The sequence below is a fragment of the Giraffa tippelskirchi genome, chromosome 9 (genome assembly GCF_054371585.1).
Source record: "Giraffa tippelskirchi isolate mGirTip1 chromosome 9, T2T-mGirTip1v1.2.pri, whole genome shotgun sequence".
In the NCBI taxonomy this organism is placed as follows: Eukaryota; Metazoa; Chordata; class Mammalia; order Artiodactyla; family Giraffidae; genus Giraffa; species Giraffa tippelskirchi.
This window is the reverse complement of record NC_137283.1, coordinates 106,218,945-106,240,918: the sequence shown is the minus strand read 5'-3', so window position 1 is coordinate 106,240,918 and position 21,974 is coordinate 106,218,945. Positions and strand designations below refer to the sequence as shown.

At 42.5% G+C, this 21,974-nt stretch overlaps 2 protein-coding genes and 1 pseudogene across 12 annotated transcripts in view; 2 read left to right on the top strand and 1 right to left on the bottom strand.

Moving 5' to 3' along the window:
* Positions 1 to 21,974, top strand: part of SLC16A10 (solute carrier family 16 member 10) — a 112,095-nt gene that overhangs the window by 82,352 nt on the left and 7,769 nt on the right. The window contains exon 4 of the mRNA XM_081530584.1: positions 16,190 to 16,333. Within this exon, the coding sequence (XP_081386710.1) occupies positions 16,190 to 16,333 (144 nt within the window). The remainder of the gene's footprint in view (positions 1 to 16,189; positions 16,334 to 21,974) is intronic.
* Positions 8,848 to 10,096, top strand: LOC145521715 (BCL2/adenovirus E1B 19 kDa protein-interacting protein 3-like pseudogene; annotated as a pseudogene). Its single transcript, XR_014065610.1, has one exon. The product of XR_014065610.1 is annotated as a BCL2/adenovirus E1B 19 kDa protein-interacting protein 3-like pseudogene (transcript).
* Positions 10,808 to 21,974, bottom strand: part of LOC145521716 (uncharacterized) — a 36,557-nt gene continuing 25,390 nt past the window's right edge. For 2 of the 10 annotated variants that reach the window (XR_014065620.1, XR_014065611.1), the window contains 2 exons: positions 19,481 to 19,697; positions 13,273 to 14,868 (listed from right to left, as the gene is read on the bottom strand). Coding sequence is in view for 1 of the 10 variants with exons in the window: in XM_081530586.1 (XP_081386712.1) it covers positions 14,828 to 14,868 (41 nt within the window). In the remaining 9 variants the exon portion in view is untranslated. Of the gene's footprint in view, positions 11,833 to 13,272; positions 14,869 to 18,401; positions 19,698 to 20,866; positions 21,089 to 21,974 lie in introns of those variants that run through there. The other 8 variants (XR_014065622.1, XR_014065621.1, XR_014065623.1 and 5 more) reach the window with 7 other exon arrangements.

Genomic DNA, 21,974 nt, shown 5'->3' with positions numbered 1-21,974 from the left:
AGCTTATTTAAGTGTAATAGTTTGTACCTCTTCATATCCTATGCCGTTTTGCCCCTCCCCCCTTCCTCTTCCCAGTGATAACCACTAGTTTATCCTCTATCTGTTTTTCTGTCTTGTTAATATGTAAATTTCACCAGGTCTTTTGTGTTTAATTGTCTCATGTTTTATTTGTTAAAATAGAATATTCTCTCGAATAATCTCAAAATTTAACTGTAATAGAGATATTTGCATTATCCCTCAACTCATCAGATTAATATCAAAATTTGTTCAAGTTTGAGGAACCTAAATTTAGCTTATAAGGGGTCCTATCCTGATTTTTCTGTCAACTAGAAAATAAATTATTATGATAGAGAATTAACACAAATAGAAATCTTAATTTGAAGACTCTTAAAGGTATGAGGGTATACCTGGACATCTTTCACCTTGCATTTACCAGATGGCTCTGGTGGGTGGAGAGAATTGTCTGATCAATTGAGAGAACCTTTTGCTAGTTTAACCTTCTCTCTAGGTTGTGGGACATCTCTTTGGAAAAGCCCTCACAGACACTAACTCCAGTGATTACAGAGCATCGGGGGAGAAGGTCACTTACGTATTCATTATGTAGGGAAGTGTCTCTAGATCCGCCACTTACATATTCATGGTGTAGGGAAGTGTCTCTAGATCCAAAGAAAGTTTGAGGGGTGCACGTCTCTTATGTATCAGCCCCCAGATGCCACTGTCCCTTTTCCCCTTTGCTTTCCCTGCTTTCCAGCCCCATTATCTGTATCTAGTTTTTTCACTCTTCTACCTTTTGGCAACTCACTTATCATCAGAAAGTTTATATTCCCATAACAAATTGGAGAAAAACTCATTTAATGGTAGCTAGTTTGGAGGCAAAATTGCAAACATGGACAACTGATGTGCAGTTATGTAACCCAGCTGTGTCTGCATCCATGTCAAGTTGAACTGATTTACTCTCAGAGTAACAGGGCCAGAACAACTGCAGCATTCAATCTTCAGAGCATGAGTTAGCATCCTGTATGCCCAGTCATCACAGCCACACGAGGGTTTATTTTAAACTATAAGTTTCTTTTAAACGTAGTATTTTTATTTCCCACACTTTTATTAACATTTACTTTCTAAGACTCTCCCACAAGAATTATCTCTCACTGGAGCCTCAGAGCCACCCTATGAGATGGGCAGGATCAGATTCCATTTAGCAGGAGAGGAACTGGACTTGGGGTTATTAAAACAACTTGCTGAGGGTTGTAAGGCTGGTGCCTGGTGCAGCTGAGGCTTGAGCCTGGTCTTCTTAAATGTGTGGCTTTGAAGTAAAATATAAATATCTAAATGCGTTTAAAAAAAAAGTATGATAGTAATTTAGGAGTTGAACGGAGTGTACAGGTCATTTAATTGTACGTAAAAAAGAAACTGGTAAAGTAATTAAGACACAGAAAGGTTCAGTTGCTTGCCAAAAGTCACAGTTATAAAAATGGTAGAACCTGGCGCCCATAACATGCACGGAAAATGAATGGAAGCTTATCTTAGCCTGAAATGTCAACGTGTATGTAGTGAAAACTGAATCATTAGAGGAATGGAGTTGGCTTATCTAATTAACCCTTGTGAGTTTATGGGGTTCATTTCCCAATGCCCTGAGAATGCAGGGTTCATAGCAGAATTCATCTAAACCAAAGAGCTGAGCTGATCTCACCTGCTTTGTTTATCTGTTTCTTGTAAGGTTCTGATAGGAGAAAGGCCTGGAGGCCCATTACATGTCCTCAGCCCTGGGATGGTGATCGCAGAGTTTTGGAAACGTTTTTAAAATGATTTCCAGTGGGATTATATAATCTGAAGAGTTGCCCTATCTCAGTCTTCTGGCACTATAACCAGATAAAAGAGGCAAAGTTGACATTTTAATTTTGTTTTTAGCCTGGATGCTAAACAATAAAGTCTAAATACTAGGGGTTAAATTTCATTTTTTCCTTCCCTTCTTCCCTCCTTTTTATTCTGGATTTTGGTTTATTATTCTGATTATCTTTATTGTTACCTTGACATTTATTAGCTATGCAGACTGTTTTGGTACTTTGCAGAATAAAAAGTTATCTAATCAAGATTTTTCACCAAGATTTTCTAATTTAAGTAATTTTTGTTTTTTCATTCAAAAGCATGCTTATAAAATTTCCTTGACAACAAGAATATTTCTTTGTATAGTGTATTGATTTAAATATCAGAATTAACCATTAAGATTCACTGTGTGCTGATCATACACACACACACACACACACACACACTACATTTTTTCCCTATTATGTGGTCTGGAAATGTTTTGTTGTTCATTTATTTCCACTTCATTCATTCATTCCCATCCCAGTGGACTTCCCTAAAGAATATGAAGGAATTTACTTCACAGATATATTTTCTGATTCAACTCTCACAGCAGCCTTTTATGAGGAAAGCAGCATTGATACTGGTCTCTCCTACTAATAGATAAGAACCTGGACCAAAAAAGAGGTTTCCTTTGGCTCAGAGTTTCACAGTAAATGACAGGGATGTTACTAGGATAGAATTAGGGTGAGTTATTCCTTCCTGTCACTGCTGTATTTTCTTGCATGTATGTGACCTTCCTCTCAGGAATTACGACTCAGTTGTGCAGATTCAAGTTGAGCAGATTCAAGTGCATACCTGATTGATACTCACCGGGCACCTGTGGGTGCCTTTAGATGTGGGATTGCAGTGCTGAGAAGGGATGTAGTCTCTACTCTCAGGGAGCTCAATAAACAGTAACCACGTGAATAAACAAGGTAGTTTTCAAATAGTGATATTTTCTCTGAAGGCAGTAAAATGAGACGGAAGGTGATGGTGGGACGTAACCTCAGTTTGTAAAGTCAGAGACAGCCTCTTTGAGGAGGTGCTAGTAGGTGCATTCTCTGGGTGAAGGGCAGCAGTAGGTGTTTAGAAGACAGAAAAATGAGATGGTTTCCTGTTGCCCGTGGGAAGCCTATGGCATGGAAATTCTCTAGTTTCTAAGACCAGCCAACAGTCAATGAATTTTTTTGTTCAACTTATTTTTATCTGATGTATTGTATTAAAATCTGCATGTCAGAAATGAAAAATTCTTGCACAGGAGCCAAGCATTGTTTTTTCTCCAGATACTTCATTTACTACTTACATCTTCTAACTGCAGTCCCTCTCAGTTCTCCTGTGGTTATTACACGAGTGAGTAGATATCCTCTCACCATCACTTTACCCCTACTTTTTTCAGATTTTTTTCAGTGGTGTCTGTGCTTTTCTTGCTTTTCTAACCTTGCATTTATTTCCCTGCAGATCTCACCATCTGCTGCAATTTGACTACTCAGGTTAGTGAAAATTTGCCCATTTACCAGTTTTGTGCCTTAGGCAGTATTCACCAGCATTCTCCTACTTGAGATGAATAAGGATCTTTACTTCTGTGGCCACTTGTGACTTGTTAATGGTGAAATTCCATATCTATAGAACAGTTTCATCCAAAAAAAAGCTAGCTGGTTTTTAGAGTGTTTTTTTCTTCTGAATTGTAGTACACAAGCATAGGAACATGATAGGAATAATAATTAATACATAAGAAATCTAGAAAATGAATCATTTACAGATAAATGAAAACAGAGCTGCTGTTTTTTAGTAAGGTAGAGTAAGCTTGTCATGTCTTCCAAATTATATTTATTTAGCCAAAAATAATATGTATTTACAAACAATAATATGTATTTACAAATAATTCAATGCTAGTTTTTAGTGATGGATGGTTTATTTAGGCATGAAAATTATCCCTAGAATGTGGGTCCCATACTGCTGAAAGATTTAAGATTTGTGGTGGAGAAAGAAATTCTCAAACATTTAAGAGTATCTGATTTTACGTTTAGTTGGAATGCAGCAGTAGTGTGTTTTGGTTAGGCCCTTGTACTGTATGATGTGTTCAGTGTAAGTATGGGAAAGGCTGGTGAAGACTGCGGATTTGTCTACAACATATACTGGGGCGTTTTGTGTGGGGAGGGTCCTAACACCTCATGAAATGATAAAGAAGAACCAGGTAAGGCAGATGGGACAAGGGTAGGGACACAGCCTCCTCTCACTGCTGTATCCCAGCCCCCAGCACACAAACAGTTTTGACCAGTTTGAGGCTGAGCTTATAGGTTGGTTGAGTGGCTGGAGTGTGATGTCTAATAATTTCCCTGCCCCTGACAACTTTTCCGTTGTAATTGTGCTTTATGTTCTTCAACTCTCATGGAGAGGAGTTAATTGGTTTTGAGGCTTTCTCTGATCACACATGTGTAATTAGTGACAAGGTGTCATTTAAAGCTTAAATAATAGAAGTAAAAGTATGTTTATCTAGACTAGTGTCGATGTGGAGTAATTTAAAGATACAGAAATGGGTGGCTAGAGGTACATGGTCAGTATGTAGTTGGCCCTGCTAAGGTAGAAGACCCTCTCTCATACCATTTGTACCATGTGCTTCCAGGAGAATGGGATGTCTGAGTGGACCACCACCACATAGACTAGCAAATTCTGCCCCAGCCTCGTGACCCCTGCACACATCTGTAGAATGTAAAATGCTCCTGTGTGTTGATTATTTAATTTATGAAGCATTATAAAAACCTCAACGTAAATCGGGTATCCCTGGGTCTGCTCCTGTGCACACACAGCTTCCTTTTACGTTTCTGACTCCTTAGGAGCTGCCCTCGGGACTTCTCACAGTTCCCTGCCAGTGTCTCCTGGCTCCTGGTCTCCAGCTTTCGGGGCCGCCCCGAGTCCTGGAGTCAGGATGCCCAGTCCTGGGGTCCCCATCCCACATCTTCCTTGTGGGACGCTTTCTAAGTTCAGTGTCACATTCTCTTTCACAGCTACCCTGTCACACATCTAGAGGAGCGTGTCAGACCTGGTGCCTCCTTTTCTCTCCTGAAACCAAATTCCTAGGTCATAAAACCTACCGTATACATAATTTAAAAAAAAATCAGTAATGCCCCACTTGTAACATAAAAAGAAATAAAAAGTAATTTCTGGATAAAATAATACGTATTTTAAAAGGTAATGTTTGGGATACATGTGACAACACAGAGGAACCTTGAAGACATTATGCTAAATGAAATAAATCAGATACAAAGTGTATGATTTCACTAGATGAGGTACCTAGGGGAGTCAAATTCAGAGAGATGGAAGTACAGTGAGGGCTCCCAGGGACTTTGAGAAGGGGGAAGAGGGGAGATATTATTTAATGGGTTTGGAGTTTCAGTTTGAGAAAATGAAGAAGTTCTGGAAATGGATGGTGATGATAGTTACATAAGAACGTGAATGTACTTAATGCCACTGACTGTATACACTTAAAAATGGCTTAAATGGTAAATGCTATGTGATAAAAAAATTTATTAAAATAAAAAAATTAATCGGAAAAAAAGCAATGTTTGGGCACAACTATATCTCCAAGGGAGTGAAGCAGTGTGCAGTGTCGACTTGAAACCAAGGAACTGATGTCCAAGATATTAGACTCTGTAAGGAACAGAGCTCACAATTTGACTCCAAAGAGTTTTTTTTTACCTGCTCTGCCTAGGCCTTCCAACTCTCAGTCCACAAAAGTTTTTCTCTGTGTCATGCCACCTGCCTTAATCCAGACCACTCAGGCTTTCTACTTTCTTATCTATCCTACAGAGGTGTGGTCCTTTTCTTCCTGAACGTTTTAAAATCACAAGACAGGTCCGAACATGTCTAAAATAACGTTAGTCACCACCACCTCGCCCTGACTCTGAAGTAGTCTTATTCTTTAAAGAGGGGGTAGAAAATTGGGATAGACCATTTGAGAAGTATGTGAAAGTGACAACAGTGAAAGGGAGACTGATCTGAGCTTAATCCTAATTTTTTTCTTTTTTGGCCATCCCATGAGGCATACAGGATCTTAGTTCCCTGACCAGGGATCAAACTGGTGCGCACTGCAGTGGAAGTATGGAGTCCTAACCATTGGGCTGCCAAAGAATTCCCTAGTCCTAACAATTTTTAATCTTTATTCAGATAATTTTTTAAAAATGTGATGTGATCCTAGGGAGAGAATTTAAGAGATAACTCTTAGAATTAGTAAAAAAGACAAGCTCTATGGTGTGCCTTAGAAAGACTGAAGGAGAAAGGAAGCCAGAAGGCTTTTGGTAAAAGGGTTCTCTAGCCAGCATCACTGGCCTGAAAGAATCTTAGTGAGGAGAGGTTAGAAGAAGGTAGAATTTTCGTGGCAGAATCAGTCTTTTATCACTTTAAAATTAAGGGCAAAATTAAGAAGTTAAGTAAGAACTAATAATGTTCCAGGGTCATTATCAAATTACCCAGAATCCTAGTGATTTAAATAATACTTTCTGAAGTTATCCCTTCCTATTTTAAGACGAAGTCTATCTTAAACTTCAAAAATTCAACCTTAATTGAACTAGCCTTTTGCTGGGTGCATTTGTTCATTTTGGACTATTTTTCTAAATTCATGCAATTCAGCTGTTGACTAGAAACTCCATAACCCACACCTGTCTTATCTACATGTACATTTAGCTGATGGGTGATTTTTATCACCAGAAGAATCCAGGAGTAAGTTTAGAAGAGCATATAGCACCTCCTCCCTTAAAAAAAAAAAAAAAAAAATGGAAACTCAATGATGCCTCAGAAAAGCATTAACCACAACCAGGGGTCTGCATCTGTGGAGACCTCGCTACCGCTTTGTACCTTCAAAGTGCTGTCCTGAAGCGTTAGGCAGTCATACAGGCATGCTAGGGACCATAGCGGAGCCTTCCCGAGCCATCCTGACCAGAGTAGAGGCAGTCTACCTCCTTCGCAGATGGGCCCTGTCTTAACAGTTCACAGTCCACTGTGTTCATCCAACCTAGCCAGGAACCAGGGGTCTGAGGGAGTGGTGACCTTGGTGTGCCAAGAATGAACCTCCAAGAAAGCTGTTCAGAATCATATTTGGATTTGAGTGGAATGAATAAAAATTAAATCAACCAACAGATTAAACAATTTTCATAGGTCGGGAAGGACGAGAATAATTTTTGATAATTTGAGAACTATCTGGCACGGATATTATTGTCAGGGTCACTAATAACTTCAAGTTATGTAAAAACCCTAGTGATTTATTTTTTAAGATTAAGTTCATCTTAACTTCTATAATTTAGGATTATTTGAACTGGCATCTAAATCCAGATTGGTTTTGACAGATAATTCCTCTGAAACATTTTGCCAAATCTCATCTAAACAATAGTATGTCAAGGATGAACTTTTTTTTAATCAAAGGAAAATTATTTTTGGAAAAAACAAAGAGAAAAATAATCAGGTCTTAAGAATTTTTAGAGTTAGAAAATGTTTTCCAAATCAGACCAGGGATTTCCAAACCATCAGCTACCTTCCTTCCTTTACAACTCTTCTTTTTCTACCCCTTGGTGGCTGTTAAATAAGTTCCTGGAAACTCTTCCCTTTTCTCAGTCTTGACTTTTATGTGTCTTAATAGTGCCGTGTGTGATTACCGGCACCATGGAAACCCATCTCAATGAAATGGAAAGACTGGCCGTTTACAAAAACAAACAGAGCCAACTGCCCATGCCTCCTAGAGCCCTGCCAGGCCAAAGGTCTGCCCTCCGCTGGGTTAGCTGCTGGGGAGGCAGGCAGTACCCATACCATGGGTTTAATCATAACAGGCACCTTATTAGTAAAGAGACAGTGGGCTGCCTAAGATATTAGTCCTTAAAAATGTTGGCAGGCAAGGAGATTCTGTGTTTTCACTTCAAGTATATCTTAGAGCTGTTTTACTTCAAAGCACAGTTGATCAAATTTAACATGTTAAAATGATATTTTGAGGCTGACCTAATCAGTATCTGTCTTAATGGCCATAAAGTCCTATTTCAATATTAAATGATGTAAAGGGATTAATTTTATGTACCCAAATCTGTGGCCTTAGTTTTCTGCTATCTTTAGTCACCTCACTGGACTTGGTGTTGTACTGTGCTCATGTAAAACTTTCTCAGCAATGCTCTGCAGTTCTAACTTACTTTCTTAGCAAAAACAAAGATAGAGAAAACACAATTATTGTAAAAAAGAAAGAAAGAAAAAAAACCAAACCCTCATTCCATTCAGATTTCTGTTCATCTTGCTTTGACGTCAAAGGGTAGTATAAAGTTTTGATTTGCAGCAAAATCTGAGATTATCCATTAACTACTCTAGCAGCCTTCTACTGCCTTTCAAATGTACATGTAATTTTTAAAGGGACCATGCTCTTTTCTTTGTGTTTACCTTTAAAAAAAAGTACATTTCTGGAGGGTTGATGAAACTGGAGTCCATTATACAGAGTGAAGTAAGCCAGAAAGAAAAACACCAATACAGTATACTAATACATATATATGGAATTTGACAAATAGTAACGATAACACTATATGCGAGACAGAATAAGAGACACAGATGCATAGAACAGTCTTATGGACTCTGAGGGAGAAGGTGAGGGTGGGATTTTCTGGGAGAATAGCATTGAAACATGTATATTATCATATGTGAAACAGAACACCATTCCAGGTTCGATGAGACAAATGCTCAGGGCTGGGGCAATGGGATGACCCAGAGGGATGGGATGGGGAAAGAGGGGGGAGGGGGGTTCAGGATGGGGAGCACATGTAAACCCATGGCTGATTCATGTCAATGTATGGCAAAAACTACTACAATATTGTAAAGTAATTAGCCCCCAACTAAAATAAATAAATTTATTTTTTAAAAAAAGTACATTTAAGTAGAATACACTTAAATACTCCATCTTAAAGAGTTATGGACGTGTTGCTGCATGAGAACCACAGACGGTCCTTGCTGTGGGGCCGCAGCTCTTCCAGCCGCCTGACAATGTTGTCTCACTTAGTAGAACAGCCGCCGCCCCCGCACAACAACAATAACTGTGAGGAAGGCAAACAGTCTCTGCCACCGCCTGCCGGCCTCAACAGTTCCTGGGTGGAGCTCCCCATGAACAGCAGCAATGGCAATGATAATGGCAATGGGAAGAATGGGGGGCTAGCTCATGTACCCTCCTCATCCTCCATCCACAATGGGGACATGGAGAAGATTCTTTTGGATGCACAGCATGAATCCGGACAGAGCAGTTCAAGAGGCAGTTCTCAATGCGACAGCCCTTCCCCACAAGAAGATGGGCAGATCATGTTTGATGAGGAAATGCACACCAGCAAGGACCATAGCTCTCAGTCAGAAGAATAAGTTGCAGAAGGAGAGAAAGAAGTGGATGCTCTGAAGAAAAGCGTAGACTGGATGTCCAACTGGTCCAGTAGACCTGAAAACATTCCACCCAAGGAGTTCCACTTCAGGCACCCTAAACGTTCCGTTTCCTTAAGCATGAGGAAAAGTGGAGCCATGAAGAAAGGGGGGATCTTCTCCACAGAGTTTCTTAAGGTGTTCATTCCATCTCTCTTCCTCTCCCATGTTTTGGCTTTGGGGCTAGGCATCTACATTGGAAAACGACTGAGCACGCCTTCTGCCAGCACCTACTAAGGGAAGAGAAGAGTCCCTGGGCCAGCGTGTGACTTGTGAAGTGGTGTCTTGTCACAGTAGTTTATTTGAACTTGAGACCATTGTAAGCATGACCCAACCTCCACCCTCTTTTTACATATCCAAGTTCCAGTAACTCTCAAATCCAGTATTTTATTCCAACTCTGTTGAGGCATTTTACTAATAACCTCATTCCCTTTTTGGCCTGTAAAACACTTTAGAATTTCCTAATAAGAGTTTACTGTCGTTTAGAAATTTGCAAGGGCTTCTTTTCCACAAACGCCACCAGCAGATTGTAATTTTGTCAAGAATGCCATTGTCTTCTCTCAGTACCACCAGACCTAGACCTGCACCATTCGTGGTATAAATCTTACTCTTGCAAGATAACCCACCTGTCTCTTCAAATGCGACCAGGTTGCAAATGATATGAAAGCTTTATTGTTTTGTTTTTCAAGACAAAGGCAAGCTTCCCTAAGCTTGAATTTATAGTTATGAAAAAAGAAAACAAAAACAAATAAAACAGACAAAATACAATACAAGGGAAAAAAAATATCCTGGGCAATAAAAAGTTATTTTAAACCAAAAAAAAAAAAAAGTTACAGAGTAGCTTTTCGGGTGTTGAAAGGATGTGTTCTTAGAAATTAAATTGCATGCGAGGAAGAGGCAACAAGCTGAACCTGCTAATCTCAGGATGAAGAGCAAGAGAGCAGAAGTGCTCAGAACTCAGCATCCCGGTGGGGAAGTAGGAAGCTGGAGAAATTCTGAATTCCACAGCCCCTGAAAATATGGTGCAGCATTTATTATCCCGTTTTTGAAAGTACCATGTAAATGTAGATGATATAGGTCCCTTGTCCCCACCAAAAGGAGTGCAATGGGACTACCTGTTGTCCACCTCCTTCTCAGCTTGATGGTGTGGATCTGATGAGGGCAGAGGATCGGGGAATGAGATGCCCACAGGCAAAGACAGGTAATGACTGCTGCCTGGAATCTTTCATCTCCCAAAGAGCATAGTAACTGCAACAACAGTGGATGATAAATAGGGTTTTGTTTTTCCCCTCAGTTCTGCAGAGGCAGTTGTTGTTCCATTAGTCCCATAGCCTACAGTGCTCTACTGGGCCTGTTTTTACCCTGCTTTGCTGGCCTTCCTGAAATACTGCCTTTGTTAGCACTTGCTAGTTGAGTCAGTCAGCTGTTACTACAAGTCTGCTGTCAGAAATAAAGTTGTTTTTGTTTTACATCTTCAGTAGTTTTCCTCCTCTAACTGCTATCCCCTAATGATACTTAATTTAACTTGTGTGTACTAAAGTTTTATCATGTTTTTTTTTTGGTAATAAATTATGTAAAAGATATTAAATGAAGACCACCCATCCCCTTAAAATGGTGTTGGTGGAGGGGAGGACAGTGAGGCTAATGACTATTTATGGCAGGGCCAGGTAACAGGCAGTCTTAGAAAGCAGTACTGCAGGTAATTATCGGACTTTTTTTTTCCCCCCACACTGCCAGCCTTGTGGGATCTTATTAATAGTTCCCCAACCATATATCGAACCCAAGCCCTCCGCACCAAGTCCTAATCACTGGACTGCCAGGGGATTCCCTAGTTATTGCACCTTTTGGACCAGTGAGCTGCTTGTTTTGCAGCTGCGTAGCGTCACTGGATTTCAGGGGCTTCCGTAGATGAAGTGAGTTGAGGTTCCGTTCTTTTGGGCCATCTTCTGTTGTGAAACCGTTCGTCAAGGAGAAGCTTGAGTTTCTAGTGCAGTGCGTCCGCTGCGTTGGAGCTGCTTTCATACTATGGCTGCCTGCTGAGCTTCCTTCGCAGTTGACTCTCTGAGCCAGAAGACTCAGCCTGGCTTCTCAGCGGAAGAACACCACCTGATGTCTGTGTCTGTAACTGAGGCTCCCCTTAGGCAGGAGGTGAGAGGGGGAGAAGCCGGGCTGAGGCCAAAGCGTTGAAGAGGGTCACTTTCTCAGGCACTGGCTCTGGGCTCTAGCGAGTGGAGAGGACCTTCTCCCTTCACTTGGCTGGTCAGAATCATGTCATCCATGGAGAGGCTGAATCGCCATTTACTTGAAGTGGGGATGGTTAGGAGGGAAGGGAGTAAACCGCGAGCTCGCGCGTCTTGTTTCCTCCTTTCACCCGTGGATAAGGAGTGAGAAGCTATGATGGGATTTAAGTTCTTGGTTATCTTTGGATAACAAAACAAAAAGCGGGTTTCACCCAGTCCAAAAATGGCTTCTGTGACTGATGAAGTTAAAGTTGTGGGAATGATGGAAAATGTTTCAAGAGCAGGCAGCACCCAGGCTCTGGTCATCCCTGAGAGGCGTGCAGCCCTGGAGTAAACACACATTTAGAAGAGAAACAAAAGACTAGTTCCTGCCCTGAAGGCACTTCCACATTTGGATAAAGTCTGTTTTAAAACCACTGTTCTAAAAATGATGTTATCCCCTGTTGAAGTGAAATGTTAGTCACTCAGTCGTGTGACCCCATGGCCTATGTGTGACCCCACACTCTTTGCGACCCCATGGACTGTAGCCTGCCAGATTTCTCTGCCCATGAAATTCTCCAGGCAAGAATACTGGAGTGGGTTGCCATGCTGTCCTCCAGGGGATCTTCCCGACCCAGGGGTCAAACCCAGGTCTCTTGTATTGCAGGCAGACTCTTTACTGACTAAGCCACTGGTGAAGCGTGTCCCCTGTGTAGGTAATGGCTTCTAATAAGCACTTTGTATTGGTTTAAGTAAGTTAGGTTAAATATGGGAACATCTGGTCAACATTTTCATGCCCCCACCCATGTGACTCTTATTGGAAATACCAGTTTTGCCAGTACTCATGCCTTCTGCTAAACTAAACTGTGTGCCACTCTCCAGAGGATGAAGAATGGGTGGGGATTCGGGGAATAGTTTGCAGCAGTGGTGGGGGGCCCAGGCTGCAGGTAGAATACACGAGCTCTCCTGGGTGCTAGTTCCTCAATGAGGAAGGCTCTCTCGGACCAAGAAATGTCACCTCCCCAGATGTTGTTCTCCAGTTCCCTTACTTCCTGCCCAAACAAAACCAAAAGACAGAAACAAAATAAACCACAACTTAACTTGGCAAATTTTGGCTGTGGGTAGGAAAGGAGATATTAGAAGCTGAAGTTCTTGCTTTATTTCAACAACAAAATTCAATGAAACAAGGCCCGTTATAGCTGAAGAAGTAAGTTTCCACTTAAGCATAATTTGGATTTATCAAATTTACCATTATTTCAAGAGACCCCCAAACATTTATCCTCATTATTCCTTTTAAGGATTACAAAGTGTAGAGCAGGGGGAAGAAAAATAAACCACTAATAAAGGATAATAGTTCGGCAGGCATGTGTTCTTAGTTTCATCAAAAGAATGACTAGCATATTCAGTCTGGTTTGAATACTAAAGAATGTCTCTTAAAAAGTTATACTAGATCCTTTGAGTGATTCCTAAAGTGGATTAATACATGAGAGTCTGAATTCAAATTCCACATAAAGCTGATGAATACATGTAATTATATTTCACCTGCCTCAGATCAGGTTATTCATATTCTTCAGAATTGAGCTGGAATCCATCTCTGATAAGGACCTGGAGGAATTAGCCAGTCTGAAGTCACTTTTATCAACAGCTGTTTTATCTTTGTGTCCACAAGTGAATTTCTTAGACTAGCACTCTTCAATAGAAATATAATGCAAGACACATGTCATTTAAAATTTTCCTGTCATATTTTTAAAAGTTAAAAAAAAACCAGAAAAAAAGACCTCAGAAATGAAATGTTTTCATAATATATTTTATTTAGCCAATATAGCCAAAGTATTATTCCAACAAAGAATCGGTATTTTGAATTGAGATATTTTACGTGTTTTTTTTCACCAAGGTTTCTAAATTTTCTGTGTGTTTTACACTTAAAGCACATCTCAGTTCAAATTAGCCACATTTCAAGTGTGGCTTGCCCACCATGGCCACCAACGTGGGTGCGTGAGGCGGCAGCTGGAGGTGAGGCTTCATCTGACAAACCAGGAGTCTGAGCTTTACCCTGAAGGCTGCAAGGCCACAGTGCTGGAGCAGTGTTATTTAAAATTTTGAACTTCATCTGGTGGTCTCAGAGAATGCAGGTTAGAGATTGAGGAGTGAGGGCTCTAGCCCGTAGCACGTTCAAGCGCGTGTAGGGATCCAGGTGAGGAGTGATAGCCCAAAGTAAAAACAGTGTGGGGAGCGTGGACCAAGGGAGGGTGTCTGAGAGGTGTGGGAGAAAAGATCATTGGCATTGGATGGTGGCTACTGGATTTGAAGGGAGGAGGGTAGTCCAGGATGGTTGTCCAGTTTTTACCTGGGTGGTTGGGTCGACAGCAGTGGTGGTGACTGAAATGGAAGGAGGAAGGTTGTGAGCCCGCCGGGCTCCTCTGTCCATGGGATTCTCCCGGCAAGAATACTGGGTGGGTTGCCGTGCCCTCCTCCAGGGGATCTTTCTGATTGGCAGGCAGGTTCTTTACCACTAGCGCCACCTATGATGCCAGATGGGCTGGGAAGGGCACTCAGTACTTACGGTACCCGTGAAGGCTAGGCAGAAACCCGAAGGGGGTGTAAGGGTCAGGTAATCAAGGACAGCTTTATAGGAAAGGCGGGACTTGGGCAGAGTCTTAGAGAACCAGGAGAAGCGGCAGCAGAAATGTAGGCAGATGAGAAGGTGTTGCACATGTCTAAGTGACACTGTGATCAAACCTTCCTGCTGGGCCAGATGGGAGCAGGGCTGAGATCAAAGCTATAGACGTGTTGTGTTTGGCACACATGGGGTTGGATCATGCAGTGTTCTAAATTTAAGATAGATGCCAACATTTCCACACAAAAATTCCAGATTTCTGACTTTTCTTTAAAATAAAAGGCAGCCAGGAGGTTGATTTGGCAACATGGGTGGTCCTATATGGTAATGATGGGACTGTGTGTACACGGCCCCTCTCCAGCAAGTCTCTTTTACTCCTTTCTGCTATTTACCTGAATCCTGTAGATATTTGAGTTTTCTGAGTCAAGGATTGGTAGGTAATAAAGTTATAGAGATAGACCAGTGACAGATTGTGGAGGGCTTTTAATACCAAAGTTTAAGGGGTATAAATGTAGTCAGCTGATGTATAAGGGATCGTGAGATTGAAGCCGTGTTTAGGAGAGTTATTCTATTCTGGTTGTTGGATATTTATTTATTTGGCTGCGCCAGGTCTTAATTGTGGCATGCAGTATCTTCATGTGGGATAGATCTCTGTGTGGCATGTGGGATCTAGTTCCCTGACCAGGGATTGAACCTGGGCCCCCTGCATTGGGAACACAGCATCTTAGCCACTGGACCATCTCCTTGGAGAGTTAACCTGGATCACTGTGAAAATACAAAAGTGAGGGAGAACAATTAACCAGTTTTGAAAGGGAAAGGAGAGATGTGATGGTGTTGGTTACCCAAGTAGGCCTAAAACTGCAAAATGGAAGTCTTCTAAGGGGATGTTGTCCAGAAAGGCTGCAAGTGCCACAAGCAGATCATCTGGGCCAGCGTGCTTTCTGGGAAACTGGCTTTGCAGGCTTTCAGAATTCAGGCCAGTGTTTGGTGTAGGGGACAGTGAGTCTGATTGTTTGAAACAACTGTTTGGTATAATAGCTCTGTGATTGCAGAGAAAGCAGTGGAAGTACAGACACGCCTTTTCTTCCTGCTATGAGCACAGATAGGTGAGCACTGAGAAAGTGGTAGTGCTGAGCAAGAAGAGGCAAGCCTGGGACTTAGGGACTGTGGGAGCAAAGCTTATATTAGACAGTGGGTGCTAAGCCCTGGGTTCTGTCACCCAGTATAGCACCTGCTAGTCACACACCTTTTGAAACAGTCAGATTGTAGATTTGCAGTCACTGTTCTAAGTAGACTGTACATGGAGGGAAAAGGTCCTTTAGAAAGAAGGCTAAAATTAATATCACTCTTAGCTGTGTGTCAGGCCCTAAGTTCTTTACATAGATATTTTATTTAATCCTTACAAGCACCTTCTTGAAGTTCTAATGCTGTCTCCATTTACAGACAAGGAAACTGAGGCCCTAGAGGTTAAGAACTTAACTAAGGTCATAGGGCTAACAAGGGATGGAAACAGGACTTAAATGCAGACATAATCTCTCACGCCTTTCTTTTAACCACTGTGTTAAACCGCTTCTGTATTTTTATCTGTTCTAACGCCACACAAATAGGCAGATCCTCAGATAGAGAGCCTTATGCTTTTATCCTGGAAGCTCCAGTGTAACTTACTTCAGTTTGGTTTAGGTCCTCCTGGAAGAGATGAGACTCCAGAATTGAGCCTTCAAACTGCCTTTCAGGGGAGCAGATGACGGGTTGGGTTCTTGGGTGACCTTGTGGTGTGGTGTGTTCAAAGGTCTCTTCTCTTCCTTTAGCTCATAGCCCAATGATAACTGATAAAGGGCGTGCTGGTTACCTTTTATTAAAAATGTTTTTAAAACCCTCTTATAAAAATTCTTATTTATACAAGCTAAACCATGTTGCTTTTTCTTCATGTGTTCTCATGAAAAATTATCATAGAATAAATTTTTATAAAAATTTGACTTTGGAAAGAGTCTATTACATGTACAAAAAAAGGCATTTGTACAAAGCCTCAAAACTTGTCAGGTTTTCCTACCACATTCAGTGTGGCTTCTTTCTCTTTCGTCTACAGATGAAACATGTGAATGAAAGGTTTCAAGATGAGAAAAATAAAGAGGTGGTTCTCATGTGCATCGGCATCACTTCAGGAGTCGGACGGCTGCTCTTTGGCCGGATTGCGGATTATGTGCCTGGTGTGAAGAAAATTTATCTCCAGGTACTTTTGTTTTTTTTTAACATCTTTTACTATGTGAAGTTTTAAACCTCACTGATGAACCTCCCATGTACCCATCCCACAGTGTCAACCATTATTGCATGTATTTCCAAGGGAACTAAGAAGTATAGGGAAATGCTTTCAGATCAGCCTCTGTGAGTGGAGATGGACTTGTGGTGTTGCTTCTTTTTTTCTGTTTTTGCTCTGCTGGGTCTTCTTGGCCGTGTGGGGTCTGTTCTTTGTTTAGGTGCACAGGCTTTTCGTTGCGGTGATGTCTCTTGTTGCCAAGCACGGGCTCTAGGGCTTGGGGCTTCAGTGGTTGAAGCCTGTGGGCTCAGTGGTGGTGGTTCCCGGGCTCTCGAGTGCGGGCTAGAAGTTGCTCTGTGGCATGTGGGACCTTCCTGGACCAGGGATTGAACCTGTCCCCTCTGCGTTGGCAAGTGGATTCTTTACCACTGAGCCACCAGGGAAGCCCTACAGGTACTTCCTTAATAAGCCTTTATTCCTCTAGCAAATTTATCCTTGTCACCTAATGGCTCATATATGTACTTATTTACTTAAATTCTTCCGTAAACATGAGAACTATTTTCTAGACACTTTTAAAGGGCAAAGTCAGTTACGAGGTCTGGGTTTTCTTTTTGGCTGTGCTGCATGGCATGTGGGATCTTAGTTCCCTGACCAGGGATTGAACCGGTGCTCCGGTTTGCAGAGGGAGCTCTGAGTCTTGACCATTGGACTGCCAGGGTAGTCCAGAGTTTGGGGTTTTCAACATGAGAAATTGGCGAACAAACAACAATATTCTTTGTTCTGTCATGGAACTGCACCAAACCAGAATGGTTTTCTATCTTTTGCTTTTTTCTAAGAATGCTTTATTTTTGACATAGTTCTTATGGTCATGTGCCTTTTGCAGTACCCTGTGAAATTCAGGGATGTGCATGTCTTCTGAGTTTCTTTACTGCAGATTGCCTTCTGGGTGTTGTGGGCTGGGCTGTCTCAAGACCATACTGATGTTCACATCACAAGTATTTAAGTGGCTCCTCCGTGCTGGGTACTGTGCTAAATGCTACAGATGAAACATCATCTGTGTGCCCCATGACGAATGGTCTCTGGGTGAGACAGATAAAGCCGTGTTGCAGCACAGTGGAATAATGGGGCTAGGTGGGGCCACAGAAACACAGGCACGAAGCAGCTAAATTACTAGAGGAGGTCTGAGCAGGCTCCCTTGGCTGGCAGACTGTTGAGAGGTAACAGTTAAATAGATAAGGAAACTAGAGAAGAGTGTTGCAAGCAGAGGAAGCCACATGGGCAAAGAGATGGAGATGTGACATTGTGTGCTGTGTCTGGGAAACAGTGTTTGCGTGGACCAACGAGAGTAGGTTGATTGGCTGGTGAATAGGCAGCAGTCGGGTTGGGAAGGGCCTTTGTGAGCACAGAAGAGGCTGAGCTCGATCCTGAAATCTACCAGGAGCCATTAAGGATTTTTTATACAAGGGAGTGACAAGAGTTGTATTTTATAAAGCTTAACCTAGTAGCTGTGAAGGGTGAATACAGAGGAGGAGGGGACAGGGTTCATACAGTCACAAAAGGCTACATATTTTGTGGTTCCTTTTATATGTAATGTCCAGAATTGGCTGATCCAGGGACAGAAAGTGTAGATCAGTGGTTGCTGGTGGCTAAGCGAAGGAGGGTCTGGGGAGTAACTGCTACTGGCTGTGGGGTTTCTTTTGGGGTGATGTAAATATTCTAAAACTTACTCAGTAGTGATGGTCAATGAACCAAGTGTGCCTTTCCTCCTTGCCCAGCCCTTCAAGGTGCGTGCCATTGCACTTACAGATGCGAACACAGAGGGACAGAGAGGCTGCCTCACTGTGGGTGTCTCTACAGATCTAGGTGGTCAGCGCAGTAAGGAGTTTGGTCACATAGCTGGAAGGCTGGGAGAGTACCACCTTTGAAAGTATTTCTGTGTTATGATCATTCCCCCTTTTATTAATACCTTAACTGTGGGTATCCCTGTTGAACGTTTAACAGAACAGTCTTGTTCTCAAGTGTCAAGGGAGCCCTCTAGTGGACATTTGTTGCCTTACAGCCTTTCGGCTTCCTTTCATTTATTAAAAGAAGATTGTCTACTGTGCCCCAAGCACCAGCCCCGACCCTGGTGGGTGATATAAACATGATACAGACATGGTCCTTGAGTTTCCAGAGCAAGACCTGAGGCAGGGAAAAGCTGGGCATGATTGGGAACTCAAGAAGACAGGGAGAGTGGCCTGGGAAGAGGTTGTAAAGAGCAGGGAATGGGGAGAGGAGGGGCCAGATTAAACAGGGCCTTGGAATACACAGTGGAGACATTTTACTTTAAGCATAGTAGGCCCTTGTTGGAGAATGACGTGATCTTGCATTTTGAAGTCGGTGTGGTTGCTCCATGTGTGGAGGATTGAAGACTGCGAGGGAAAAGGGAGGGAGACCAGGGAGGAGATAATACAGCCCGTCCAGGTTAGAGAGGGTGGAGGCCAGACTGTGGTGACACGACGGATGAAGTCATGGCGTATTTTATACATCAACGCTTTACTCCAAAACAACTCTGACTTTAGAAAGGTTTCCCCCCTACAGGTGGGGCAGTCGGGTCATTTACAACATAACGGGGCAGATGCATTAGTAGTTCATGTAACTGAGGAAAGAAAACAGCCTTTCCTGACTTGGCCCATGTGTGGCCTACAGTTACACGGAAGTGAGTGAAGAATGAGTAATTTCATCTTGGATGAAAGGTTTGCCACAGCCTGGCTTCTTTTAAGTCGCATCTAGTTTTTTTTTTTCATCCAAATGTGGTACAGCGTGTGTCACACCTGGTAGTACGTGCTGAGTCACAGGCGAGGTGACTGCAGTCCAGGGAAGCCCGTGGGGCAGAAGGGTGGCCTTTAGTGTCCCGTGCTGCTGGGAGCTGCCGACATCCCTCCCCGCTCTGTCTCTCCTTTTCCTTGGCTCCCCTGCCCCAACTCCCGAATATTCAGTGTGGTTTTTGATTCTTGGCTCTTCTCTGCTGTGATCAAGTCCAGCTCTGCCTGTCGGCTTATTCCTCCTCCTCTCCCTGTCTCCCTGCCTGGCTGTTTGCCCTCTGGCCCAGCCGTTAAGGGCTGGAATGCTTCCGCAGCTTACCTTCCTCTCCTTCCTTTCATAGGTGCTGGGTTTTCTCAGACACGTCTGCTTCTTGCTTCTGTTACAGCTCAGCCTTGTGGGGGCACAGCAGTTCTCCTCCCTCCCTGTCCCTGTGACACCAGTTCTGACACCAGTTCTGAGTAGCTTCCGGCCCGGAACACAGTTCGCAACATCCCATGTGGTCTGCTTTGGGGGCACAGTCATCTTGGGTTTGGGGCTGCAGAGCAGAAAAGCACAGACTCTAAAGTGAGATACAGCTTGTCTCCAGATTCTGCAGAGGGCTGTGTGAGGATTCATGGTGACAGCTTATGTAAACTGCCTGCCCAGGGGGATCATTAATAAATCCTTGCTTTTGTGAGATTTTAATATTCTATGAAATACTGAGATCCTGATTTGGAACAGGTCTCAAGAAAGGAGACCTTGGTTTTTCTGATTTGGGGATCTTTGCTTATAGGTAACAGAGTTTAGGAATGTATCTTACACTTTTGCTAAAGAGTTCTGAATTTAAACTTCCAGCATGGTCTTGGGTTCCGAGTATTTTCGGCCTAACAGTTCTGAATACTGAACGAAGAGGTGATTGAAATGTCGTATATAGAATAATGATGGGTAAAGAGAATCTCTGCAGAGGTTTCTGGAGTACTTAATTAGGAGAGGGAAGACTGTGTCCTGGCATCTTCCCAGCTATCTTTCTTAACTTCACAGGCCTGTCTTTCTAGTCACCAGTACATTATTGCAGATTTCTGTCTTTACTGTGTACCTGTTTCAACAGTGTGAGAGTGTTTCAAAAGTTTGGAAGTTGTAACTCTAATGAAAGAATCGAAAGCTTTGGATTAAGATCACTTTCCCATTGTGTCAGATTGCTCTGTGCCATGGACATACACCAAAGTGTGGACATCATATCCATGTATGTAAGCAGACAAACCCCGCTGAGTGTGCACAGGAAAGGTCTGGGAGGACCATCAAATTATTGAGCAGTTATTTCTGACCAGGAGAGTGTGGGTTGAGGGTGGGAGGGGGTTGAAGGAAGACTTTCATGCATCCCTGTATACATTTTTCTACAGTTTGAATTTTGTCAGGAATATATTCGTGAGTTACTTTTGAAATGCAGAATTGTTTTTTGTAATTTAGAAAAACTAATCACTTTTAGATCCATCTTCCTCTGGAAGCCACTTCTGGTTGAAGTAGAACGAACTGAGCCGCATTGCTCAGTTTTGCTGTTGTTGCTGCTATTTTTTGTTCCCTTTTAGTATTTTATGTTTTCTGAAAGATACCTTGGAATAAAAGGTATATGCTTTACCAAACATAAGCTACTTCTACAATGGTATCCAGACATTTAGCAGTTCCCCTGCCTGAACAAGGAATGAGACTATGATCCTCTCTTCTTACCTGGGCTGTGGCATTGGGGCTGGTTCCTCCTCCAGACAGAAATGGTGGTATTTATGTGCAGTAGGAAAGTTGAACAGACTTCTGGGTGAAGCACTCCCACAGGACTGCATGCTTTAGAAGAAGCTGGATGCTCGGCTATGCCCTAAACACTTCCCTTTGGTGTGATGGACCCAAAGACCACTGCTGCCAACTAGTGGGTTCCTAGCCAGAGGCTCTGAAAGTCTGCAAATTATATATTGAATAAATTCATAGGAGCAACACTTGTTTCTAACTGTGGCCAAGAGAATATAAATTAATATAATTTGCATCTGCCTCTGAAAGTGCCGAAGGCAATGGCAACCCACTCCAGTACTCTTGCCTGGAGAATCCCAGGGACGGCAGAGCCTAGTGGGCTGCCATCTATGGGGTCGCACAGAGTTGGACACGACTGACGCGACTTAGCAGCAGCAGCTGAAAGTGCCTTCTGCTTATTCAGGTGCAGCTCATTTTTCCCTCTTCCGTCATTAGGCTTAGATTTCTGAGCAAAATTTCCACTGACATTTCCTCCAAAAATGTTCTTTGTGACAGACATGGAAACTGTAATAGCAAGGAATTTTTTTGTTGTTGTTCTTAGGTACATAAACAAACTGAAGCAGGGGGTTATTCTTCTAGAGATTGTAATATTATGACAGAAGATATTTCCTGTATAGTTTTAAGAAGCAGAAGCAAAAAAGACATCTCAACAGTCAATGTCTCACTAAATGGCAGTGCCAGAGCCTAGAAAAGGGTTAGGAACCTTTGAATCTCTTTTTAAAATCTAACCAGAGCTATTGTGTTTGGGGTGGAGAAAAAAGATTGTAACACTAAATTACTCCCCTTTCACACTAGGGGCGTGTATCTGCAGATCAGTAGATAGTTGGGGACGTAATGAACTTCCTACACGCACGGTGTGCTAACCTTGGCTGGCATGTCCCTGAGTGTGGGGAACAGGTATGTCCTTGTCAGCTTGGCCTACTACCTCGGAACTCAGCTACATTTAGGGTAGTTACACCTGCTGAGAAACAGCAGCATTTCTCACTACTGTTGAGCTGCAAATAAGGCAGAAGAAGCCAGGTATTTTCTGTGAGAT